General features: G+C 48.0%; 8 protein-coding genes across 8 annotated transcripts; 5 read left to right on the top strand and 3 right to left on the bottom strand.

The window, feature by feature from the left end:
* Positions 1–204: 204 nt before the first annotated feature.
* On the top strand, positions 205–1,441 carry I203_107810 (uncharacterized protein; the record flags this gene model as incomplete). The annotated part of the gene is made up of 3 exons (XM_065518260.1): positions 205–230; positions 305–1,388; positions 1,436–1,441. The coding sequence occupies 3 exons, from the start codon at positions 205–207 to the stop codon at positions 1,439–1,441; spliced, it is 1,116 nt and encodes a 371-aa protein (XP_065372990.1).
* Positions 1,442–4,558: 3,117 nt separating this feature from the next.
* On the top strand, positions 4,559–5,994 carry I203_107809 (uncharacterized protein; the record flags this gene model as incomplete). Its single annotated transcript, XM_019151671.1, has 5 exons — positions 4,559–4,883; positions 4,929–5,308; positions 5,358–5,558; positions 5,617–5,795; positions 5,850–5,994. The coding sequence occupies 5 exons, from the start codon at positions 4,559–4,561 to the stop codon at positions 5,992–5,994; spliced, it is 1,230 nt and encodes a 409-aa protein (XP_018999032.1).
* A 1,259-nt stretch (positions 5,995–7,253) lies between these two features.
* Positions 7,254–8,936, bottom strand: I203_107808 (uncharacterized protein; the record flags this gene model as incomplete). The annotated part of the gene is made up of 4 exons (XM_065518259.1): positions 7,254–7,678; positions 7,746–8,183; positions 8,521–8,713; positions 8,766–8,936. 4 exons carry the CDS (start codon positions 8,934–8,936, stop codon positions 7,254–7,256), a joined length of 1,227 nt encoding a protein of 408 aa, XP_065372989.1.
* A 2,284-nt stretch (positions 8,937–11,220) lies between these two features.
* I203_107807 (uncharacterized protein) lies at positions 11,221–13,242 on the top strand (the record flags this gene model as incomplete). Its single annotated transcript, XM_065518258.1, has 12 exons — positions 11,221–11,223; positions 11,302–11,514; positions 11,569–11,614; positions 11,670–11,749; positions 11,804–11,870; positions 11,920–11,949; positions 12,000–12,068; positions 12,123–12,345; positions 12,398–12,428; positions 12,480–12,844; positions 12,905–13,132; positions 13,194–13,242. The coding sequence occupies 12 exons, from the start codon at positions 11,221–11,223 to the stop codon at positions 13,240–13,242; spliced, it is 1,404 nt and encodes a 467-aa protein (XP_065372988.1).
* Positions 13,243–13,871: 629 nt separating this feature from the next.
* On the bottom strand, positions 13,872–15,966 carry I203_107806 (uncharacterized protein; the record flags this gene model as incomplete). The annotated part of the gene is made up of 8 exons (XM_019151668.2): positions 13,872–13,899; positions 13,962–14,272; positions 14,327–14,424; positions 14,485–14,597; positions 14,651–14,775; positions 14,837–15,490; positions 15,557–15,637; positions 15,700–15,966. The coding sequence occupies 8 exons, from the start codon at positions 15,964–15,966 to the stop codon at positions 13,872–13,874; spliced, it is 1,677 nt and encodes a 558-aa protein (XP_018999029.2).
* Positions 15,967–18,586: 2,620 nt separating this feature from the next.
* I203_107805 (uncharacterized protein) lies at positions 18,587–20,005 on the bottom strand (the record flags this gene model as incomplete). Its single annotated transcript, XM_065518257.1, has 6 exons — positions 18,587–18,739; positions 18,810–19,021; positions 19,064–19,121; positions 19,192–19,248; positions 19,305–19,819; positions 19,903–20,005. 6 exons carry the CDS (start codon positions 20,003–20,005, stop codon positions 18,587–18,589), a joined length of 1,098 nt encoding a protein of 365 aa, XP_065372987.1.
* Positions 20,006–20,592: 587 nt separating this feature from the next.
* Positions 20,593–22,078, top strand: I203_107804 (uncharacterized protein; the record flags this gene model as incomplete). The annotated part of the gene is made up of 6 exons (XM_019151666.1): positions 20,593–20,658; positions 20,725–20,934; positions 20,995–21,164; positions 21,246–21,364; positions 21,425–21,733; positions 21,801–22,078. The coding sequence occupies 6 exons, from the start codon at positions 20,593–20,595 to the stop codon at positions 22,076–22,078; spliced, it is 1,152 nt and encodes a 383-aa protein (XP_018999027.1).
* A 341-nt stretch (positions 22,079–22,419) lies between these two features.
* I203_107803 (uncharacterized protein) lies at positions 22,420–26,185 on the top strand (the record flags this gene model as incomplete). Its single annotated transcript, XM_065518256.1, has 13 exons — positions 22,420–22,507; positions 22,577–22,685; positions 22,779–23,373; positions 23,448–23,683; positions 23,852–24,130; positions 24,222–24,294; positions 24,357–24,418; positions 24,507–24,683; positions 24,737–25,091; positions 25,218–25,289; positions 25,348–25,974; positions 26,055–26,105; positions 26,159–26,185. The coding sequence occupies 13 exons, from the start codon at positions 22,420–22,422 to the stop codon at positions 26,183–26,185; spliced, it is 2,751 nt and encodes a 916-aa protein (XP_065372986.1).
* Between the last annotated feature and the right edge of the window lie 122 nt (positions 26,186–26,307).

Here is a 26,307-nt window from a genome sequence, read left to right as displayed (position 1 = left end):
AACCCCTAACCCCCCCCTAACCCCTAACCCCTAACCCCTAACCCCCCTAACCCCTAACCCCTAACCCCTAACCCCTAACCCCTAACCCCCCCCCCCCGAAGACGACCAACCCTTCAGGCAGATGCCATAGGTGTGCTGGGGTCCTTTATGTCGATCTGGTGGAGCACTTCAAGAAGAGACACAAGGGAGATCGATTCACCAAGGATGATATCTCAGACACGGAGGTGGTGGTATGTGCATGTGGGAGACTGGTGTTGAATGCGAGTGGGCTCAACAAACATCAGCTACGGTTCAACTGTCCCAGTTTCTCTCCCGCTCAAAGGGCAGCTCGATATCACAGCAACTCATTGACACCTGCCCCTTCTATAGCATCTCTTACCTCTCCAGCTCCAAGGCCCGCTCCATATCTCAGCAACTCATTGACACCTGCCCCTTCGATAGCATCTCTCCTTGAAGCATCCCCTTGGAGATCGACTCTAAAGACCCCCAGTCGTTTCAGCAGTCCGCTCAACTCGGCACACTCTGCATCTGGCCATGTCCCACCAGCTGGGTCCACATCATCCCCTCTGAGTTCAGTCTTGGGAACGCCCAGTCTGAGTCCTGCGAGTACACGTCGATCACCTCAATCTCTGTCACCGATTGGTGTGTCCGTCAATGGCTTAAAGATCAGCAGCTCACCACTGACTCCGACCCGAAGGTCCTCCTCCAGAGTTACCAATCCCGTTCTCTACGTATACGATGATGATGCGGATGATGACATGTTGGACCATGGTCAGGAGACGGAAGTGTATGAAGAGGACGGGGTTGGTAAAGAATTAGAAGAAGAAGACGAGGAGGAGGAGGAGGAGGAGATTGAGGATGACGCTTATTGGGAAAGGAAACGGGCCAAGGAGATCGAGGATGCGGCCCAGGATGGGGACCACGAACCATGGTCTGATGGGGAGGATGAAGAGGAACGATCAGTGATGAGTGACGATGGATCATATCGATGGGAGCCAGAAGAAGATGAATCCGACCAAGGGGGGATGGATATAGATCCCGAGGAGTCTGATGGACGGGATGGTCAAGGGATTATGGAAGATGGTGCGGGCAGAGATGACGGTGGTGAGGACATAGACGATGACCTTTGGGACTTACTGGGAGGGGATGAGGATGGAGAGGAACGAGGGAGCATACGTGCTAGTAGGGAAGACGAAGCCACGGGAGAACGAGAGGGTGTGGATGTACCCGACAGAGGCTGGAGCCCTCCAGTGCTAGAAGATGTGGGGGTGGAATGGCTCGAGTCGTTTGTGCCAGAGTTACCTTTCATGGGAGGATTCAAGAAGCTGGTAGAACATCAGGAGGAAGGGAACGACTGGCTGGACGAGTTGGAGAGGAAACCTACCGATGTGGACCGATGGGAACTGTCAATATCACCAGAGGAATACTTGAACAGGTTTGAAAGCTCGCTGGCCAATGTCCAGATCGTCAACCGGGCACCTACCAGGAGGCTTGAAACGTCCCACGGTCCAGACTTCAGCCAGTACATGTATCTCGCTCAAGCCACCCACCAGTTATGGGTCCATCCTCGACATAGAGACGTTTTCATTGAAAAAGCCGACAAGTACCAAGCCATCCAAAAAGGTCGATTCCGTGAGCAAGCCAGTCTGGGCAGGGCTCATCTGCCCACCAGTGTCTTTGTGCACTGTCTCATCGCTTCGGGATGCACTGTGATCAGGCTCAAGGCATACGGTCAGAAGATGCCCATCACGGATTGCTTCCTCAGCTCGGAACCAGCTCAGGTGGATCACAAGTATGCGAAATACAACAAATGGGACATCGGTGTCAACTTTGGATCTCCTTATATCTGGCTGTTCGCTTCGGCCACGGGCAGGCACAATGGCTTCCGTCACTATCGGACCATGTTGCCGGGTTCATTGGACTATGGGACGGTCAGCATCAAAGCCACCCACAAACGGCGCAAGTTCAAGCTGAAAATCTACCCGAGGATCGTCCATGTCATCAAGTCGTTCGACTCTCACCTGCAAGGGAGCATTCCCAAGACCATGTACGGGGTCAGGAATCAAGTCGAGAAGGCGTCAAGGATGATACACAACCTTTCCAGCAAGGACGACAGAGCTCTGGGAGGATTCCGAATAGAGGTCGAGGTCAGTGTGACGGCACCCGACTTGAAAGAAGCCCACCGTCTGGTGGAAGCTACTCCATTCCTTGATCCTTCCTACTGGCTGGGTCAGGGAGAAGGCCCGCACTGCAAACATCACCTGGATGCCAAGCTGGTCACCCGAGAGGCTTTCCTCAGCAATGCAAACTGGGTATACGAGCAAGCTCAGATCAGGAGGGTGTTTCAAGGGGCGGCAGCTGACGTTCCTACTCCCCACCAAAGACAGATCTTGGTCGACATCTTGAATGCTCTCGGCTGGAATTCAGATCATGGCTCGCCCACCAAATCACTGTCAACGGATGCCTGGTGGATAGGCGGTGAGGAGGTGGTTCCAACCTGCTTCAGCTTGCTGTCCGACAAGTATCAAACCGACGAGCAGTTGGATGGTCTGTTTGGATTGGTCAAACGCATCATGCCCAATGGTCGATTCCCCTGTCAGAGAGACCCCGATGGACCTGGTCATGGCTACCATAGGAACAGCCGGCACCCTTTCAGGATCGCCTGCGGCAAGACGGGATGCCGACATAAGCTGACTGGGGTGAAGATGCTCAGGTGGTTGACCGAATTGGTCTCGGCCGAGGTGTTGGAGCTATCCAACTTGGGTATTGAGCAGGGGGCCATAGGAGGTGACGAGGGTTTGGAAGATGAGGATAGGACAGGACCAGGTGGTGAGTCACTTGATCTATGCATGGTGACCGATAAGCTGACTTGTGGTTTGGGTCAGACGGGACGCGTCAAACAAGTGAGCCGTACGCTCAGTGAGGGTTTCTGTAGGGGTCAGAAATTTGATCCCGGCTTGGCGGGTCAGACCGTCTTGTGAGTGAAAATAAATTCTCATTCGTCACACATGACAGCTATGCACAATCTGACTTGAGATTCTGCTTCAGCAGCCGATTCTGTATTGGGAATGTCGTGGAGACTTGGAAGATTGCATGCATGGGCGATATGAAAAAAGTTTTTCACCAAGTCCGATTTGATCCCGGCTTGGGGGGTCGGACTGTCTTGTGAGTGAAAATAATTTCTCATTCGTCACACATCACAGCTATGCACAATCTGACTGGATATTCTGATTCAGCAGCCAATTCGGTATTGGGAATGTCTCAAACAACTTGAAGAATGTATGCATGGGCGAAACGGAAAATGTTTTTCACCCCCTCACGATTTGATCCCGGCTTGGGGGGTCAGACTGCCGAGTGAGTGAAAATAAATTCTCATTTGTCACACACCAATGCTACCGTCCTGCAAATGGTATATTCTCGCTCACACACTCTTCCTCTACCAGGTGATATATGTCATCAAGTATGCATGCACGCGTGGCCGATGTTATCTTTCTTTTTCAGACCCAAGATTTGATCCCGGCTTGGGGGGTCGCTCCCGTGCCGACCCAAAATATTTTCTCAATCATGCTACACATCACGTAGAGACCTCAGACCAATTTTCCCAGCATCCTACACGTCCCCTCTACCATCTGGGATGATAATATGCATGCATGAAAATCGGCCAAAAATCCGCCCCCCTCATAGAATCGGTATGTAACCCCCTAACCCTTGGGCTCGATGTACAATGTCACGGAAAGGGCGACGATCTTCGGTAGTTTCTATGTTGCTCGTTTGACGGAGCCTCGGAGCCTGGTTAAGCAAGGTGAGCTGATATGATTGGAATTCATCAGGACAATAAGCGATAAGGCTAACAGCACCATTTAAGCGTACCTGGAATCCATGAAACCGCTCTTCCTTGCGGCCCTGATCACGTCTTTCTGCTCGATTATCGCCGCCGCTTTTGCTAGAAACCATTATCTTGGCGATACATACAACGCGATTGAGGACAAAATCATCAAATTCAGAGATCAGCAAGAAATTGAGGAGGAGCTTACGGAGAGACGACCCTGAGGTGGTGACGATTTTCGTCGAGATCCGCACTATCCCACTTCTCTTTTCCTTTTCAGACCCTATAATAGTGACTTAGGTATCAACCACGCCGTTCCCCACGTAGAGTATGCAAATTCTTCCATTTACGATTGTCCTTGAGAGATCTGGGAGTCCTTGTTTATGTTCAGCAGCGGGCAGTTTACCAATGATATTTGTTTTACTGCTTGCTATCTCGTATGATACAAATCATCGGAATTGCCACGTGGGAAGTAATCCCTGGCTCTAATTTTCCTACAACAGAGATCACCCTTTCTCTCTCTCATCTCACTCCTCATTGCTTGACTCTATCCCCATACATTCGTTGTCCGCAGACCGAGATCCGATCAGCGTCGTCCGCACATGCAGCACTGTCAAGACTCAGTTGATCATCCAAATCCCCTTCTCAAGCCCGGTTGATCATCATCAACAGTCTCTCGCCATGCACATTCGCAAGAAATACTGGCAATTATGTGTAATCGCAATTCCCATAATGTTACTCTTCAACGTGTTCATTTCAAGATCAGCTGGACCCTCTGATGCAAGCCATTTTCCCCCTTTCAATCTGAAGGATTTCTTATATACGCTCAACTCCCAGGTCCACATCAACACGACAGCGCTGTTCATGCTCGCACCTATCACTCCGCTGATCGCGAATCTCTTGCGCAAAGCCTTCCCTCGTACTGCCTATAACGTGCAAGTATTGCCCTACTTCCGCTCAAAGTCGATTAGATATGATAAGGATGACGTGACACTCATCACTTGGGGAACGTACGATAGGTTGGATAGGTTGGTTGGCCTCGCCGCGTCGGCTCATGGTGAGTCTTCGATTTAGGTATCATCTACGTCTGACACAACTGTAGGACCAGTATCCGTCGCATTTTACCTACCTCGCGACGATCTGATCGCGGCCAATCAACTGGCCGAGCTTGTCACGCTGTATCAGACCAACCCTTCCCTGTCTAGCCGTGTCGACATACACCTTGTTACCGCTGATAGACCTCTCTTACACAACACCTGGAGAAATATCGCTCGAACATTCACCAGCACCGACTGGGTGCTGTTGTGGGATATAGACTTTGAGCCGTGTACTGATTATCAGAGCGCGTTCAGGCGGTTCAGACAAGCAACTGCTCGAGATGCGTGGGTGAAGGAATTAGAAAACGGAAGAGCTGCATTGGTCATACCACCGTTTGAATGGGTTGATGCTCCGGGAGAAGAGTTCTGTCCCAAAAGCAAACAAGTGAGTCGAAAATTGTCATGCGTCGAACTGTTGTGACCGTTCTCCGTAGGATCTCAGACACCTCTATGACACGCTGTCATTAGATGCTTTTGAAACCGACAATCCTGTACTTTCGCACGCTACAGACTACGCGCAATTCATGAATGCTAGCCGAGATGAGCCATACATGGTCACCGAATATGAGTTCCTCTACGAAATTTATGGTATCTTCCGCCAGGACACAGAGGTATGGTGTGACGAAAGATTTGCTGTGAATAATCCCATCTGTAGATATGGGTCACATCAAGCTTACTGCCGAAATGTGACAGGGGGCTGGCTACAATCGTGCAGCTTGCACCGCGTCCATGTATATGTCAGGCATGAACCTCTATGTACTTCCTGATCAATGGGCGATTCATCATCCTCATACAGACGGAGCGTTCGAAACGAGAAGCAGCGAGGATACAACGTTGTCGTGGAAGACCTTTTTAACCGATATCTGTCATAGGTGAGTCAGTCGTATAATCCTGATGTTGTGACTCAAGATGACCACCGTCCTCAGCTATGCCGACAGTCTCGCTCTAAAAGGGCGTTTACACTTAGACTCCGGCAATCGGGTCCTGTCATTATGCAGGAATCGGCAAGATCCGGCACTGAATGCAGATCTGGCCAGGTTGGTAGGAATCTCGGAGACCATTGGGGCTTGATTGCGAGGTGGGCTACAACAGCGTTCTTCCCTACGGGAGGGCCTGGTGGAGTCAATGTGTATGTAGGATACATCGCTGCAAGATGGGTGTAGTATGTCCATTTGGGGTCCCAGCCTTTCCCCTCCTGAATCGCTTTCGGGCAGGGACTTCCGGGTGCAGATCTGATCGGTGCTCATTCTCTACCAGAAATTCAATTGTCGAAAATAAGCAGCTCCAGAGCAAGTGGTGGTCTGGCCACTGCGGAACTTATTGCAGCATTTCGGTCTTGTGCGTACAGTGAAATCGCCGCAGTGTCAGACAAATTCGTTTCAGGGACAAAACTGCCCTAGGGATGAGCAAATCCCAGGCTTCACGCCGTGAATTATCACATTGATATAGTTCCTCCAGATATCGACATGAGTTCAAGAATGAAGCTGTCACTCTGAGTGAAATCATCTCAAAATATCATCCTTTATATCCCTCCAGTAATCCATATCCCGTCAAAGTCCTTTCGACATGTATAAGACCAACGCTGAAAGGATTATTCAAGCAAGGCAATATAAACCTAAAAGAGATTGAGTTAACGCTCGGCGAGCTTCACAGATAAAAGCAAGCATACGGTGTCTTACCTTCGAGGAATGTGCCTCGATAGTATACTAAGGAAGAGTAAATTTTGGGCTCATGGCATGTATAGATTGATGTGATAGATTGTAATCTTGCCCTCCTGTTGCCCGACGCGTTAACGTTCCGCAAAGTTTTCCATTGCAGGAGAGCGCGCTCCAGCACCAAGACTGACAAAATGCCTGGGGCCCGTAGGCCTTCACTACGGATATTACATTCACAGCCACGCCATCGTTCACAAGGCTAAGTAATCAGTTATATCAACGCCATCACACACAACGAGTCAAAGGAATTGGAGGTGGCAAGTGCTGGGATACGATGGTGGACATCACATACGCTCATTCTCAGCTGCTAATTTGTAACGACACATCTTTTTGACCTCTTCCGGCTTGCGCTGAGCTGCTCGTCACCAAGCTGATGTTCCGACGGTCTCCTCAAGCGTTGACTGACGGAAACCGCGATCTACTGAGTGGTCAATGCTTGTGAGCCAGGTCGTTCAAAGCTTAGTAAAGCCAAGATTACGACAGATAACCACACCATTTGACATTCTTTCACCCTATCAAAATGCAGATAGAATCCAAATTGTCATGTACCATTCCAACCCCATACCGAACGATCAGGCGAGCGATCCCTGTAAGCTCATCAGCACCACTCATGACCTATAGACTCACCATCGGATCCCATGGATTCAACATGACCGGTTCTTTGTTCAACACATCGCTCCACTTCTTATCGACAATCGATTTCGGCACGACCACCTGGAAAACGTATTCTCTGAACCACTCCGCCGTCATCATGAACCAGCCCTTCTCGCCTGCGGACTCGGACCAGCTGTTCTCAACCTTGTATCGCAATGGTCTACCTGATTCGTCGAGGTGGACCGCGGTGATCACCATGGCATGGGTCATCGAGCTTTCGCCAGTCTCGAGTCTTTGCGCTTTGTTCATCCCAAGTCTGAATCCGTAAGCGGCCTTGAGATCGTATACTTGGCAATCCATCACGCCCTCCGGGGTGTTACTAGCTTTGCCAACGTCACAACCGAAGAAAAGGGGCGTATTGGCTCTGATACCGGAAATTACAGCGTCTTCGAGTACAGTTATCGGAGCGTTCACGTCTAATCATCAGCACCACTTCGTTTGAGTACCACTCACATCGTACGGGATTCCCTTTCCACACATTACCTAGCCTTTCCACCGAGTACAGCTTGCCATACTCATTCCTCGGATCATTGATGATGCTGAAGCTCTCCTTCGGATCCATTCCTCTGCGTTTGCCGAACTGCGCGTAGAACTCCCTCGGTGTACCTGTCCAAGAGTGGAATTTGTCGTCGCGGTCGTAGTACTCCCACGTGATCTTTTCATCGGGCTTCGGTGGAGATCCAAGGGCGATGCTGAGGGTCGAGAAAATTTCGGAAAGGTACCGAGTCTTGAGTTTGCGGAGTCCGTCGAGGCTGCTTGTCTTCTTCGCAGCGGCTCGGAGCAGTAAAGAGTATTCTCTGAGCTTGGACGTGAGGAGAGAGTCGAGTCGCCCCGAAGCAGTGGACGAAAAAGCTTCAGGGTAGAGGGATTTGGGGATGATACCGTATTTCCCTGGACGATGTCAGACCATTCACTGAGATCATGACTCACCAATAAGGTTGACCGCCATATCCCATTGGCCTCCATCATTCACGGGTGCTTGGTTGAGGTATGAGAGTAGTCGCCCATCAAGCGGCTCATCGAGGAGCTCGAGCGTGTTTCTGGATGTAAGCAGATGGTATAAAACACATGCACTCACTCAAGGTAGTAATTTGCCTTCTCTAGCTTGTCGTAGAAGAAGAGATAGTTCTGCGATAGCTCGAACTCGCCCAAGTGCAGCTGCTCGATCACGTTGTATCTTAGGACGTTGGCTAAAGTGATCAGCTGGGTATAGTGTTGCGGAACTCACTTGTCGCGAACAGCCAGCATCTCCCGGAACTTGCTTGATTGACGCGAGGTCCAGGATACTCCCCATTGGGTCCAGTCCCTTTCAGTCTGAGATTGAAGATTTTGGCGTCGCGGATGAGTGCTGAGCGGGAAGACAAGGATTGCACGGGATCCGCTTTGGAAAGTACGAGCTGCGATAGGGCGAGCGTGGGGTTCTAGAACACACCTGTGAGCCCATTGTACGTTACACGCACTTTCATCACTCACACTCTCGAAGTCCCGTGACCACTTGTCAAGCTCTGAGACACTCAACGCGTCGAATGCAGCAGTGGTTGAGCAGATCGGGCTTGCGACATCGGGGTTCGGCGACTCCTTCTCAGTGATGACAACTGGCTTGATGGCTGTGGAAGGTCTTGCTGTAGAAACTTGTGAGCCCATGGTGGCGACTTGGGTTGATTGACTTGATGATGAATGATGTATGGGTATCGCACAATCGTCTATCTATCTATATATCCGCATGTGGACGAGGACCTTGCGGTCAACTGTTTGATAGTTCACCTTTGATAGTTCACCCATCGGATTTAACCGTGATCACCTTATCGGTCAGAATTCAGATTAACCGGAAAGGAGGGAAGCACATGTTTACCGGATCACTGCGACACATGGTCTGACCTGCCTGTGTATTCACGCTGAGGATCGATCGAAAGAGTGTACCCTATCATGTCTGTTTGTTCATTACCTCTCATTGCAGCTCACCATGGTAACACTTGCAGCCTATCAACGCCACCTTCTGCAATTTGGCCAGGCTGGCTCTCCAAACACCGTCACCGTCTTGTCCGCCCTAAGACAATTGCTACAACTAGGACTCAACTTCTCACTCTCCTTTGCGATAGCGATCGGACTGAAAATCATCTGCAACCCATTTCCACATTATTTGCGTTCAGTTCATGTGCCTCAGTTGCGAAGAAGTGCAGTCCGTAGTCAGTTGGAGAATGTCACAGTCGACCAAACGGCATACTCCCTGTCTCAAGTAGTATCATTGTACAATACAGATTAGCAGGCTCGGAATCAAGGCTTGATAGCTCGCGGAATAGATCTTGGACATGTCATCAGCTTCTGGTGTATGGCAGCAGATCAGAAAACAGGGCTAGTAGAAGCTGAAGATGTAAAACGATTTCAGACTGGAGAATGGACAAAACCCGTCGATGCGAGAAGGAAAAGCAGGCTTCCAGGGAAACGCGATATCGTGCCGTTTTGGAGAGGTGGACCGATCTTGGTAGCACCACACAGCTGGTTTTTGAGGAAATTATTCGGTGTCCACGTCTACGAGGCGAAGTAAGAATGGTCGAAACTTTTCCAGTGAGTTAAACATGGCTGTCACAGTAATCATCTCGTGCGCTCCCTGATGTTGGGCTGGTGCTCGTGCCTACAGCGCATGGATCAGTGAAAGAGCTGTTATGGTAGAAGCTGCCCCTCATTCGTATGCATGCTCATGCTGTCTGACCTAGTTCCGGTAGTCCAGAAAACCTTACATCTCTCTATTACACTAATATCCCCCGGGGGTGTTCTTGTTCTCGACCTCAACCTGGTACATAGACCGCACCTCTGTCACCAGCGGAATCGATCAAATGTGTGTATTAGTACGGTATACATCACAATGGTGACTATGCGCATATTCAGAAACAGCCTCGAGAAGATGCCTGTCGTGCAAAATGTACATAGCATAGAGCTTCTACCGTGTTGGTATTGGTGTTCTCCCCCCAGCCGAATTTCATTCTGAGTTTTTTTTTGCCTCACACGATCATGGTATCAAATCTGGGATGGATCATGACAGTTTGATTGACATGAGACTCTAAGTCAAATGACGCGATATCTCGTTTGCATTCGACTCGCTTCGAAGTGGGTGACTCCATTCCACTTCCGATGCGATCTGATGCCATATCACCATTGAAGGCTCGGTTCACCGAGCAGATACGTACTGGTGATGACCAAATCTGTAAAAATCCAACGATCACGTAAGCATGATAAGTATGAGCAGGTTTTGATCAAGAATTCCAGAAAATTGGTCTGACGCCATGCAACGCAATGCATATGTGTAGATCCAGCTCGTTTGACGTGGGGATCGAGCTCCGCAAAAATAACCTTCCTGTAGTGTACCAATGCGGAAATCAGGGTTCAAGTGAGATGTGTGACGTACATCCGCCTGAGCTATTTCTTGCCTCTTCCCCACTCTGCCAAGATAAAAACCCACCGCCCACATGGATAACCCTGTTCTCGATGTGTCTTTATCAAAACAAACTGGTCATGGCAACACGGCGTAAGAGCAGAGTGAAACAAACAAACTATCAACTTTTCATCATATCACGACATCGCTTTTTGTCTTTTTTCGATACAGCACCTCTTTTTTTTTGGTTTTTCTGCATACAGTACATACCTTGTAGATCGCCTTGCATCACGCTGGTTCCTATCATGGTGCAGTATAGGGAAAACAGGGAAAGACGCAAGGACCGATGGATGGAAGGAGGTGTGATGAAAAACAAATCTCTTTGGCCAAAAAATAGAAAAGTGATCGTAACCATCTCCGAAATCATACATAATAAATGCTGTCGATCTTTTACCCATATCACTTGCTCCACTGTTGACTGGTCTTTAACTCTCATCTATATAAAACACTCCTTCAGACACAAGGAAACTGGTCCTTGTAACACAATCAACGTACAGAATGGTGAGTATGATTTTTCTCCCATCAAAACTCAGATTCGTGAAAGATCGCCGCCTCCGCTGATATCGGCCTTCACAAAAGCTCGCCGACCAAGCCGTATATGACCCCGAGTCACAAAAGACTCACCATGACAAAGTGGAAGTCGATGCCTTCACCGCTCTCGCTATCGAAGAGCAGGATCATGACATCAAGTACAGAACGCTCAGTTGGCAGAAAGCTACCCTCCTCTTGTTTGGTGAATACGTTTGTTTGGCCATTCTCGCTTTGGCGTGGAGTTGGAGTGTTCTAGGATGGGTGAGTGACTTGTGACCCCTCCTTGTCGATTGCAGACACTGAAATCGACGACAGGTCTGCGGTTTCTTCATCACCTTCGGTTTAGGTATCATCACTTGGTGTAAGTGTTCCTCGATTCATCATTATCTGTTCCAACCGCTCACTCCTCCCAATAGACACTAGTTACATCCTCTGGCAATTTTGCATGAAACACCCTGAAGCTAAAGACATCTGTGACATCGCTGCTATCCTGTTTGTAGGTAAAGTTTCCCTGAGTAGCTGCACATACTTCATGCTGACCATCTGTTAGCCCGCTGTTCCCCGGATCGCTTTCGAGCTTACTGGTCTTATGTTGCTTCTTAACAATATCTTTTTGAGTGAGTTGTACTCATGCCTACAGTATGACCATTGCTGACCATTCTACAGTCGGTTTTCATGTGTTCACCGGAGCCAAAAGTGAGTTCTCGACTCTTGCTCGTTGCTCCATCAGCTGACCTCTCATCCAGTCTTCAACACCCTCAGCGACAGTGCTGTCTGTACTGTTGTTTTCCAAGCTGTCACTGCTATTATCGGTGGTGAGTTCATGCATCCTGTCACAAGGATTGTCACTCGCTTAGCCATTTCCACAGTCATCGTGTCCCTCCCCAGAACCCTCAATCACGTCTCCATCATGTCCGTCGTCTCTGCCATCGCTATGGCTATCGCCATCATTCTCTCGATGGTATACGCTGGTATCGAAGATCACCCATTGTATGGATACGGTGGGAACTACCCTGAATTAGGCGAGGTCAAGACGAGTATTGGTTTGCCAGGAGCTCCTGGTTTTGTTGCCGGCACGAATGCTGTCTTAAAGTGAGTCGGTGACTTGTCCGATGGAATGTTTACTGACTTCAATGCTACCCAGCATCACCTTCCTTTGGATTGGTCAGATTTTGGTAAGTTATCTCACCTATTATACCTTTTCATCCCACTGACTTCCCCTTTAGTACCCATCGTTTATCGCCGAGATGAAGAGACCTCAGGACTTCCCCAAAGCTCTTGCCAGTTTGACTGGTCTCCAGCTCATTCTCTTTAGTGTCACTGCCGCTGTAGGATACTACTACAATGGGCAATATTCCACTGCCCCTATCATCGGTTCGCTGTCCGAGCCTTGGGCTAAGAAATCAGCTTTCGCTTTCGTGCTCATCCCCACTGTCATCATCGGTACAATCTACGGAAACGTCGCTGCCAAGTTCATCTTCAAACGAATCCTCGGAAACTCAAGACACGCACACTCTCATAGTCTCGTCGGATGGGGTACATGGATCGCCATTGATATCTTCATCTGGACCGTCGCATTCGTGCTCGGAAAGTAAGTTTAATACCATACTAATTCTCTCGGTTGCCCGCTCAATGCTCTACCCCTTAATAGCATCATCCCAAGTATGGGAGATTTCCTCGGTATCATGTCAGCTGCGTTCGACTCTTTCTTCGGTTTCATCTTCTGGGCGGTTGCGTACTATCATCTCAATAAAAACAGATTATGGGCCAACTGGAAGATGACAACCATGAGTATAATCAATATCATCATCTTTGTCCTTGGTCTATTCATGCTTGGTCCAGGTCTGTATACCAGTGTCGATGCCATCGTCACCGATTAGTGAGCATATCTGAATACCTCAATTGGGTCAAACACTGACATATGTGATACCATGTTACAGCGCTGGCTCTGTTAAGAAGCCCTTCTCTTGTGCTTCCAATGCCTTGTAAGGAATATCGTTGCAAAGATTCAAAGACCATGAGGTCCATACCAGAGGCGATCTCTATAAGGGAGTTTCAACAACCGCCTGATCTACATAACCACTATAATTAGATTTTATCTTAGATATACCCAGTCTGCTTGATCATGCATTCTCTCGCATCGTAGTCCTCGTGTCCGATCACACCTCTCGTTGCAAGCATCATAGTTCCTTGCTCATGCCGGCGCAATATAGTCGCGTTTCCGTGTCAGGCAACATAAGTAATTTACCAAAAACACGAACCAGCCAGATACAATTGCTCGGATTAACTTTCAAAACTATCAACGATGATTCAGTTCCCTATTCTTAATTGGGGTCGTACAACTCGAATGGTGTTCAGCCTCAAATCTAAAATGTACCTTGTGTTGGAATTCTCCATGCAGATTTCCACATGTGGCATTGGAAAGATGCGAACAAAGCTCTTGAGACCTACAGCGACGATTGCATGTTGAATGTACATTATTAAATTACTACTATAGATGTGAGTCCAGACGATTGGTTGGTACCTCTCTTTAAGCGTGTCTGCGATATATCTTACATCCCCAAAATCATGAAACATATGACCTAACCTTACTCATTTGGCTTCCAAAATGTGTATTCTTACAAGACGTACATGAACATGGGGTTCCTGTAAATCATCATCTCTTATCAGTGAAAGGCTCCTTGTATGGTTCTTGAATAAGTACTCACTCGAAATCGGTCATATCGTCGAAAGAGTTTTGGTTGAGCAAATCTCTGTTAACACCCGCAGAAGCCATCATTTGTTCCAATTCAATCTTGTAGGCATCGGCCTCGGCGGTTGACATGATGGAAATATCCTTGAGATTGGCAGGTAAACCCATGGCGACTCGTCGGGCTTCTTGTTTCTTGTTGAGGCGTTTGAGGTAGAAGCCCATTGAGACGACAAGGATGAACTCAATACACCAACAGGCGATATCAACGTAAAGACCGGTGTGGTAGTAAGGAGCTTCTCTGGAGAGGTAGACTTGAGGCCCAACAACCTATATGAACATTGTCAATGTGGTTCTCTTCTGATTAAAGGAGATTGCGCTCACGTTACCAATGGTCAGAGCACCGAACATGGTAGCGGTGGTAACAACTCGTTTAGTGGTACCAGCAGCGTTCAAATTACACCACGAGATAAGCAATGGTTCTGTGATCTGGTCAGCACAAGATATGCACGGGTTAGAGCAGTCAGCAGTCATTGACTCACGGATGGCGGAGAAGAGGTAGGCAACGTAGTAAGAAGCCATGAGACCACCGGTCTTCTTGTGGTTGACTTGGGTAAGAGAAAGAGCACCAGCGATGGGAAAGAGGACAATAGCACTGAGATAACAAGTCAGCTGATTGAGGTGTGAGAGATGGCAATTGTAACTCACGCAATGACTGGCCATCTCATCTTGATTCGGTTGGTAATGTAAATGGAGAGCAAAAGAGCAGTGATACCAATAGCACCAGTGGGAATTTGCATGAGAATAGTGGTAAAGGTGTCAAAACCGAAACCCTGGATAGATTTCCGGGTTAGCATGTCATAACCGGACATCAAGAGAATTGTATCAACTCACCTTGGTGATAAGACCACCGAAAGCACCGATACCACCAGAAGGACAAGCAGCACAGAACCACATACCAGCCCACATGTAAGTCTTAGGATCCTTGTAAGTCTCCCAAACTTGGCTCCACTTGAACTTGGAGGCCTTGGTACCAGTGTTGTTCTCCTTCAATCGGTCGATGGCGATGAGTCTGTCGTTGCCTTTTCTAAGGAACTTGGCGGTAGTGGGCGAGTTGGGCATCAAATACCAAACGAGAGGAACCAAAGCTAAACTGAAAGAACCCATGAAAAGGAAGATACCTTGGTACGGCTTGATGACGTTGGAACTCTCAGTAGCTTTCCCGATGGCGTATGACAGGAGAGGTCCGAAGATAGCGGCGAAAGAGTTGGCGATCTGATAGGCAATGGTTCGGTATGATTGTTCCCTTCTGAGCCACCACATCTGAGTGATCAACACAAATGATGGAAGAATGGTAGCTTCGAAGATACCAAGGAAAAGTCGACAGATCAGGAGACCGGTGAAGTTTTTACCAACGCAGGTGACGATGGTAACGATACTCCAAGAAATCATGTTGAACATGACCCAGTATTTGACTGGGAAGACGATTAAAGCGTATGAAGACAGAGGTTGACAGATAAGTTGAGCGATGTATACAATACTGGAGAGCTGGGAAAGAAAACGATAAGATCAGGGTCCGATCTGTTATGGAATATGCATTGATCACCAGCTTACCCAACTGTACTGGGTTCCAACCAATCCAGCCTCCTTCTGAAGACCGAAAACCGCAGAGTAAGATACGGATGATTTATCAAGCTGTTCACAAGACCATTAGCGCACTTGCCACTGCGAAATAACGCGGTGAATGCCGTACTCACCTGTTGAATGAAGTAGACCAAACACATGGGTAGACAAACATGAAAATCGATCAATCGAAGAACTCGCTTGGACTCCTCTGGAGTGTACTCTACATGTCCACCAGCTTCGGCCAATAACCTGGCAGCGTCATCAAGCTGAGTGTTGGCTCCTCTCTTGTTAGCACGGCCGGTCTCTGGGTCGAGAGTGTGGGTGTCCTCGATATGCTCTTGTTGGACGATCTTCTCATCTTCGAGATGAGTTGGAGAGTAGTGCTTCTCGGTAGCCATGTTGAATAGTGATTTGAGTTTGCTGATTCGCCTCTCAAAGGAATCAATGGCAATTGGTGTTGTACTAGAAACAAAAAAGGTCCTGACCAGTCGCAAGGGTCTGCTTATATATGCATCTCTGTCTCTCGAATACCAAAACCCCTTTTAGATCGCGCTCTGATCATCTCGTGAAAAACATATTACCGTATGAACCAGTGATTGATCGAGCGGTCCGGTCACGGTGCATATATCCCCGTGTTCAAAAGGGGACACAGACCAGGACTTGTGTCTTTGATTAACCGCAGCGAGCGAACTGAGAGCGCTGCGCCCAGAGGCCCCAGCCATCCGGCCAGGGGACTCCGGAATTCCTCTGGGTGTTTCCCTTAAACCCCACAATTCACACTACCGTGCAGGAACAATCAAGCGGGCCGCCAGCTGGAACAAACCAGTTCTTCACAAGGAAGCGGCCGGAATCCCCCGGACCATAGACATGAACATATTTCGTACTCTGCGGTAGAATCTCATACCGATCAGTATCAAACCCGAGCATTGGTCGACTTGATTGGAAGCCATTTCATGTAAGGTAGATAGATCTTGGCATACAGGTAAGAAGTGCCTGATTAATTTAACACATAGTTGCCTCAATAGGAAATAAAACGAAGCACGATCAGGGTAAGATGATCGTGTAGGCACTTCAACAGTCCTCTCGTGACTCATCCTTTCCTCTTCTTGTCCACGTACAGCTCCCACGACAATTTCCAACAACCTTTTCATCTTCTTGGTCGGGTCGATACCAGCTGACACTAACCGGATAATTATTGAACTCTGACAGGATCAGTTGAGAGTTGCACAGTTTGGTTGCCCAATTCGGCGCCGAATACACCGATTGCAGAGTATATGTTAGCGGTCCGGTTCATGTACAGCTGTCCAAATGTGCCGAGAGTGACTATGACGAAACACGGTGAGTCCGCTGTCGGACAGTCTCCAGTTTCAGACCATGCTGATCGACGAGCTATCGCAAGTGGAACGTGAAGGCGACTGAGTCAATCATGTGTGAGGTAGGAAGGGTTCTGTCGCGGGAAAGAGATCTCGTGAGTCAGAGTTTCATTGCAATAAGTCAATCGGTATTCTGGCCCATCGTGTCGTTGGGGAATTGTACAGTCGGTTCCGGTACTACGCCCTGCCAGGTCATCTGATGGTAAACATGCATTACAGCTTACGTGGCAGATCGCAGGATTACAGGTAATGTTGGTTGCCACCAAAGACGTTCGGCGACTGATTTGGATGCAAAGAAAGGACTTGGTGTAATTGTAGTAATGCGAGGAACTCAGTGCGAGAGACTCGGTCGCTTTGTGGGCCTGCGCAGATGAAGCTCAAGTGGTGGAGTATAGCCGGCTGTTTGTATCCCGCACATGCCCAGCTGGCAATTAAGGTGTCTAGTGGGATGTCTTAGTACACCCTGTGCACCGAACGACCGTTTTTGCCCCGACGTTCCAGTATCGACCTCCTCTTGATTTATACTCTCGATCCTCTTCAGAGAGAAGATGCGTCTCGACCGTCCGAGAAGTGTAAGAGCGCCAGCGTTGATTTCGCAAGCGTGATTGCCAGCAGAAATTCCCGTATCCTGCTCACAGATCCAAGTGTCATCACCTCATCTCTGGGAGTCAGCCGTCATGAGGGATGGGACCTCAGATTGCCTCGATATCCACTAAGCCTCATTTACGATGGATCGAGAATAGTCCGCGTACGGCTCAATACGTAGCTCGTTGACAACAAGGTAATTGTACGTCGTACTATACACGATCGCTCTTTCAGCCAGGTTCGCCGCGATGTCTCAGCGTTTGACTATCCGAAGTGCTGCAAAGAGATGTCTCTGACTTAAGATCGCAGTATCTATCTGCAACGACTGTTCTGCGCCAGAAAGAAATTTCGCCAGCATGAATTTGTTGGAAAAGGCGGAGAGCGGCTATTAATGTGAATAGCACCCAAAGTTCAAGAAAACCTCAACCTCAACGCCTCGCCCATGATTTCGCCTCTCTATCGTCCGTCATCCGCACAACGTACCGACTGTAGCTCCATCGCCTCATCCGTCCACAGATACGTGCCTCAAATTATTGTTTGGCTAAGCTTGTGTGGATGATTGACCACAAGTCCTGACGCCCGTTGTCTTCAATTAGCATTTATCTGTTACCCCGATTCTTTGATTTCTAGTAGTTGTACAATGGATCAAGTTCGTACAGCTGAGTGAGCTAAGAACCAAGCGAAGTTAGCTGACAGACAAATCTGTAAACACCCACGGTGCAGTGATGCACAGATGGGTGATCATATTGTGTAGCCACACTGCAACGTATGGGAACTACAACTTGCCTAGAACCTTTTTTTCATGCAGTATGGCAATGGAGGACCGGCCGAAACTCCGGCCTGCCAAAATACCATGCGCTTTACTTTGCATATTTTGCAAGCACAGATTGTCTAAAACAGAATCTATCGTCAAGAAATTACGTCTGCTAGGTATTCTATACGATCCTACGATGAGCTAGTAAGTGCAAAAGAACATCAACGCTACAAATGCATTCAAAGTATGACACTGCCGGGACATATTGAAGTCCTGTTCTATTCGTCCACTTGATGAAATGACCTCTCATTGACCTCGAGATAATACCTCTCCCAAAGATTTGGCGGTCCGTAGAATATTAACAGCGAATTCCGGCCAGTCCCATCCTATGGCCTGAGCAGACATGGTGGTCAGAGCCGCTTGACTATCTCTTCCTGGTCGTCCAGGTCCACCGGCGTTCTGAATGACCAACAGTCCGTCATCAGTTCGAATCATCGTCAGGAATGAAGCCAGTTCAGCAAGCACGTACAGGTTTCAAATTCACGTCAAAGAGAGTGAATGGTCCACCTTGAGTCTTCCTGCGACAGTCGATCCTGATCGCAGTGGCTGCTTCGAGTAGCTGAGCGACGGATACACATTTCGCTTGTGCGTCAGAGTAGGCACAATCGGCTTGATCCTCTTCAGGTGTGATGACCCGAGAATTCTCGGTCACAGGTACGGTACCGTTCCATGGCATCACACCTGCACTTGAGATCAGTTGCTATATCACTCCTTAAAAGTGGCGATCCTCATCGTCTATTTGGTCAAAACGATACACTACTGGTAGTGCCCAATAGTCCTTCTGTTCTCCCACCACCTGTATTCAGATTCGGTCAGATCCCATCATGTCAAGGTTCATATGGTAAACTCACAGTGTAGTTACCTGGAGGCATGACGGTTATAGTGACCTCGTCTCCTGCGAGATATTCCTGCATACAACTCAGTATTGATGTCGTGCGATGATTCAGTAGTTGCTACCACTCACTTCTATCAATACCGCATCTGATTCCTTCAATAACACATCCAATGCCTTATTTAATTGCTCGGGCGTAGAAACTTTTGTAACTCCATGAGATCCTCTTCCTCTGATTGGTTTGGACATGGCTGGTAGCGGGAACTCGTCTACTTGGCCGACATCACCTCTGTGATATAGTAAACTCTTGGGAAAAGAATGTTCCAACCCTTTCTGCTGCGCTAGCCATCTATTCACCCATTCTTTATCATCATATTTCTCCACCGAAAGTGGGCTTTGACCCAACAGCCGTACTCCTTTCTCCTTTAACTCCTCTTGTATCTCCACTATGGCATGACGCGAATGTAGACCTGTATTGGCCCATAAGACGTTTGCCCCTTTTTCAACTGCTTCTCGTATACCCAAAACCGTATCAGGGAATGACCAATCGAGATCTTTCAATGGATCAGGAGATGGTACCGGTGTGATGACTGTTTCTCCCACTGAGCGTAAAACATATGCTGTATCGGCAGAACCATCCGCATAGCCTATGATAAACACGAAAAGTTGAATGAGCCTGTATGAATGTGTGTGACGCGTGTAATGAATCGGTCAGGACAATATGACGCACCTCCCGGTTTCATAGGTTTGGATATGCCATTGACAGTCGGTACGGGTGCTCTCTGATGAAGCAGAGCGGTTCTTAGTCCGGTCAATGGTAGGTTGGTCTTCATGAGTGTATCTGTATGCAAAGCCCGTGCGTAGGACAACAGACAGCAGTCAAGTCGCTTGGGCGTGGGAAGATATGAGTCATTCAGAGAGGATCCTCCATGAATGCCGTGATGCAATTCGCTGGGGCTAATCGGGCTTGTCGGGTTTTTTCCTCCCATGTCTCATGGGATATGCATGGTTTTTTCAACCTCTATCTAGTGTATGCCGGTGGTGGATGGTGGTACTGTACAAGCAGAGTCACGAGTTGGATGGGCAGTATCATAACATAAACAGGCATCAACACATTGACCGATTCGTTGCTAAGAAGAATCGTGCATGTCCCATTACGTGCATACTTAGTGCATGTCAGTATGCATATTCACATGCTTATGCACATACACCGGGCGACGATAACTCGGCATCTTTCCAAGTTTCTAGTACCCGCCGTTACATCCGATTCCGCGGAATTATTCATGGGTGGGAGGGATCAGATGAGATGAGATTAATACTGCTACGCCGTTCACATCAGATATTCTCACTCCTCTCGTCTATCTATCTACAAGTCATATATCAGTAAGACAAGCCAGCCAACCCAACAGACGCGCACACCATGTCACCTTACACTCTTCAATGGGGAATCATCGCTACCGGAAACATCTCAGGTCAATTTGCTAGGGTAAGTAAAGGACATACCGCTTCGTTCCGCCATCTTCTTCAGCTTAAATTTAATGTATTCATACAGGACTTGTTGGTCGATCCCAGCTCTAGAGAAGTATCAGATGTGACTCACCAGATCACTGCAGTCGGCTCAAGATCAGTCGAATCCGCTCAAAGATTCATTGACGGATTGAAGAATCCTGGCGAAGGCGATTCGTGGGAATGGGGATCGAAGAATGGAAAGTTAGACCAAGTCAGGGCTCACGGATCTTATGATGGAGTATACAACGATCCTGTAAGTGCCATACCTCTCAAACATGGTAGGATGTCTCGCTGATAGGAACGGGGGGAGCAGAACGTCGATGCTATCTACGTCGGTACACCTCACAACCTTCATTACAAAAACACTAAAGATGCTCTGCTTGCTGGTAAACACGTTTTGTGTGAGAAACCATTCACCATCGATATTGACGAGTTAGAAGATCTCGTTGCGATTGCGAGGGAGAAGAACCTTTTTTTGATGGAGTGAGTTCCTTTCTGACTCGATTATGCTGTTGTTTCTTCCTCAGAACCCTCAGACTGACAGAGACCCGTCATCGACTGCAGAGCTGTCTGGACTAGATTCCATCCCATCGCATACGCTGTCGAGGAAGTTCTGAAATCTGGTAAACTCGGTAAACCCAAGAGATTTGCTGCTGATTTCTCGATGGAATATGATCTTGATTGTGAGTAGTCTGAGATTCAAATCTGTGCATAACTCATCCTGACCGTCCTGTACTCCATAGCCAAACCAGACTCAAACCAATTCGTTGATCCAGCTCTCGGAGGAGGTAGTCTCTTAGATATGGGACCTTACCCATCGGTATGGGCGATGCTGCTGGTCCACAGAAACCCTCACAATCAAGATCAAAATCCCAAAGTCGTTAGCTCATATCAATCCATCTACCCAAGGTCTGGTGTAGATCTCAGCTCGAGATGGATAGTGAAATGGGAGGGTCTCTGCCATGGCCAGTTGGTCACTGACTTGACTAATTCTGGGTTGAGGGAGAATACTGCTGCTCTCCAATGTGAGGAAGGCGATTTGATTATTGAGTGTGAGTACTCATACATCTGATTCGATGCTACTTCATCGGATAGCCTATACTGACTTTCACATCCCAGATCCACCTCAAAAGCCCGAGACATTCCATATCATGCCCCGACCTGATCGATACCTCGCCTCGGTGAAGGAGAAGACTACCCATCATCACCCGGTTCATCAAGGTAATCACGGTATGTCATATGAAGCCGATGAGGTGGCGAGGTGTATCAGGGATGGTAAAATTGAGAGTGACAGGATGCCTCTAGAAGAGAGCAAAGTAGTTCAAAGATGGTTTGACTCGGTGAGGAAGAATGGAATTAGCAGTACCAAGGATATGAAGGGATCCGCTGGGCAATGAACGGTTAAAAAGTTCGATAACAAATGGAAGGATACATATCTTTGACTATGCATTTGATTGCCATTAGATCCACCTTGTCCTTGTAATTGAGCTATTGCACGCATGAGGGGATCGACAGAGGGACTTGAGTCAGATGGATGATGCACGATGAATGTTTCATAGTCGGCTTCCGGTCCGATACAGGTGGATACGAGAAATACACATCGCATCTTCGCGTCTCATGTCAACCCGACATCGGAAATCAAACCTCACATCTCACCGTTCACAACTCAGCTCATACCTCACCTCTTTCTTGAGATCACCCCCCCGGCACCGGACATGGCATTAGAAAAGGGTGCGAGATGTCTCCAGGAGGTCAACCAAACGCTGAAGCAGGTTCATCCAATGAGGGGAAGAAAAGATCAAAGCAACCTCAGCTGAGCTGTGCAGGTCAGTGGTCGCCTTCAGTCGTCATACATACAGCTTAGGCACAATACTGAGGATAATGCATGCTCTCAGAATGCCGAAGACTCAAGCTCAAGTGTGATAGAGAGATTCCATGCTCAAATTGCATGAGAAGAAAGTGCGCAGAACTGTGTCCTGATGGTGTCAAGGAATCTCGAAGACAGTGAGCGTTGTGGTACCATTCCTGGTCGCTATCGTCGTCCTCCATTTATGTGTTCAACTTTACCTGACCTGTGTTACCACCTGACTACCCCAGACTGTTCGATGTGAAGGCGACCGAGAATCTGCAAAAACGTCTATCCATCCTTGAATCATTATTAGCAGAGCATGGAGTACAGGTACCCACTTCACCCGATACAATCAATGAAGATCAATCTCCACAGGTGACTGGGAAAAGAAGAAGAGAATCAGAATCATCTCATAGCATAGAACAACATCATCATACATCCTTGCATCATTCTCGACCTCATCAGCATCACAGCGGAAAGTTGTTAGAATCCTCTTCGTCGCCTAGATATAGTTCACCATCAATCAATGCCCGACCACCCGTATCAGCTACTCGAGGGTACCCTTACACCTCTCCCAGAGATTCCGACTCGGTATACTGGGACAGGAACAATTCAGACTATAGAAGACTGACGCCACCACCGCCTGCCCTTCCTGCTCCTTTACAGCACCCTGGTTCTAGTCCACATAAATCGTCGGACATGATACCTGGAAGTTCGCTGAATCCCGCTGGGATCCATACTCCTCGTTCACCGGTCGGACATAGTCACGGCACGCTGGTACTGGGACAGGAAGGAAGGTCGAGGTATCTGGGTCCAACAGCAGGGACGGAATGGCTGAAGAATGTAAGTGCAAGCAGAGACTAACTGTCTTTTGACGAAGTCAAATATCGCTCATCTGAGATATATCACACTGGCAGCAAGAAATGGGCGATGCCCACTCACCTACACCTCAGCGCAGTCCCTCACCAGAAGAACAACAGCCTCAACAGAATGATATAATTGGGGGGAAGAAAATCTCAACGGAGCAGATGCTAGCCTTCCCCTTCCCCTTATCTAATGGCACTTTCGCCATGGAATCGCTCTTATCACAATTACCACCCAAGGATGATGCGGAAGTGTTGATGGACAGCTATTATCGTTATTTTGCTTGGAAGTGAGTAGGAACTTTTCCTCTCTTATCGCATCCTCTTGACTATTGGGCTGGCACTGTATGCGGAATCCTCCCCTCATCTCCCATATTTGAATTGATAGCATAATCTACATACACATGTTCCTCTTGCTAGTTCATGAGGTCGTACTGATAGATCGACCTTCCACTCAGTCACGACACCGCCCCACGTCGATTCTTCCAGCCAGTGTTCGACCGTATATTCCAGAACATCTCAACGAAAAAGTACAGATCGGTCCATCCGCAGCAACTAGCTCTCCTATATGCGGTCTTAGCGATGGGCACATTGCAGAATCTAGAACTACCTCCCAATGACCCCACGGCGGATGAATATCTGTTGTTGGCGAAGAGCTGTCTGACTAAAGGGGACTTCCTGAACAACAATACGATAGCAGGAGTGCAAACTCTCATCGTCATGGCTCATTACTTATTGTGAGTGGTCTGGATCGACCTGAAGATCATCATCAATCACCTTGATATATCCATTGACAAAGGCTGACGATGGATGATTTTGTTCACATAGGGAAACAGAAAAGGGTAGAAATGGTGATTCAGCTTGGCCATTGTGGGGTTTGGCGATGAGAATTATAGTTGCTGTGAGCCTGGTTTCACAGTACTTCGTAGCTTTGAAAACAGCAGACCAATAGTCATTTCGCAGATGGGTTTACATCGAGATGGTGCAAGATGGAACCTGCCTGCTGATGTGGTCGAAGAAAGAAGGTGAGTTGGCCAAATGGTATACCGAAACCGCTAGTCTATGTGTGTCATTCGCAATTCATTCAGCTAACACTACCCTTCATAATTTCAGACAGGTATTTTGGGCAGCATATGCTATAGAAATCCTACAAGCCAATTGTTTCTCTCGACCTACTTCATTAGCACTCCAGTACATCGATACAGCATTCCCAAACGGACCGTCGGACCATCCAGCAGGCTCAAAGTCGTATCAGACTTTACGGTTCGAGTTGATCCAGTTATCTGCTAGGTCAGTGGATTGAACTCACGTCCAATTTCACCTTCTGATATATGTCCTTCTAGGATCTTGGACACAGGCATGTCTGTCCAATTCGAATCATACGACACGATCCTCTCCCTCTACACCCAACTATGCACGTTCGAGCGCTCTATCCCATTCGAGCTCAGATGTCGTACTGCGATGTTGTCCCTACCTAGTGAATATCCAGATACAGACACAGCCATCAAACAATCGCCTGAAATCACGAGACGTAATCTCAAGAAGACATTCCAACAGTTTACGTTAGCATTGAATATCTCTGAACATGTCCTGTTCCTGCATAGACCGTACTTCGTCATGGCTATGCACGATCAACCACAAGACCCAACGAGGAGTGTCTATGGAAGATCGTATTTAGCTGTTATCGAAAGGTGTAGTGTGAGTGCTTGTCAATTCATCCACCAGGTGTACACTATATAGTCGTATCCTATCACCGTGTCAAAGGATTTGACAATATCCCCGATGTTGACTTTACTGACGATTATTATACATATGATCCTCTAGGTCATCATACAGATCGTCTCTGCATTATACGAAGTACATCCAGCTGTGTCATCAAGACAGTGGTTCCTGTGGGTGAGTGAATCACGTCATGAATAGTCTTGAACCCTATAGTAACCATTCCCCGTATCAGTACCACATATTCACCGCTGCTGTCTGCCTCGGTACAATGGTCCTTCGTAATCCCACCTCCGTCCTATCGCAATTCGCCATAACGTCCATCGACCAAAGTATCAACGTCTATTCGCTGTTGATCAAGCAGAATAATACAACGTCGATGATCCAGAATCACGATTGGTTATGTCGATTGAGGAAAAGAGTCTTCAACAAAGTTTTGGTGGCTGCTCAATCCCAATCTCAATCTCAGTCGCAGCAGGATGAACAAGAGATTAATGGAAGACGGAGTTCATTGGCCAGTGATACCAGTCAAAGTGTACCCAATGGGAATGGGAATGGAAATGGCACAGCGGAAGAAGATATGGATATAGTAGGATGGAGAACGAGGTTGATCGAAAGTGCTTCTAACGGTACACAGATCGGAATCAACATCTCTTCCTCATCGAGACCACCCAATCAACAGCATTTGAATTCAGATCCGAATCATATATTCACCCCTCCACATTCCTCCTCTGATCCGACCATGAGCAATGGAGTAGCTCCGGCCGTACAGCAGGTATTGCAACAGCATCTTGTAGGAACGGAAGGTATTGTTCCCACTGGAGTGGAGAACGTAGGGATGGAAGCCTCGACGGATCTTATGGTGAGTCTTATATCTACGCGAAGACACATTCTTCAAGTAGAGCTTTGGGATGGAAAGCTGATATTTGTATGGGTGCACAGTTACACCAATTCTGGGACCCTATGATGATGAACGATTCGAATGATTTAGCTGTGAGTTCTTGCTGTCGAGAGCGATTGGAAGGTTTACTGATTTCCTGGACCAGTCTGCGAATTGGTGGAGCTGGATGTAAGACAAATACTATCTTCTACCTGGTCCTGTTCAACCTCGACGACCTGTCTCCTTTACTTAATGAGGGGTACAAATACATCTGTAGCGATAGACAAGGGAACAATGACTGTGACAATGCATATG

The sequence above is a fragment of the Kwoniella mangroviensis genome, chromosome 2, assembly GCF_000507465.2.
Source record: "Kwoniella mangroviensis CBS 8507 chromosome 2, whole genome shotgun sequence".
Lineage (NCBI taxonomy): Eukaryota > Fungi > Basidiomycota > Tremellomycetes > Tremellales > Cryptococcaceae > Kwoniella > Kwoniella mangrovensis.
This window is presented reverse-complemented; position numbering and strand designations above follow the sequence as displayed.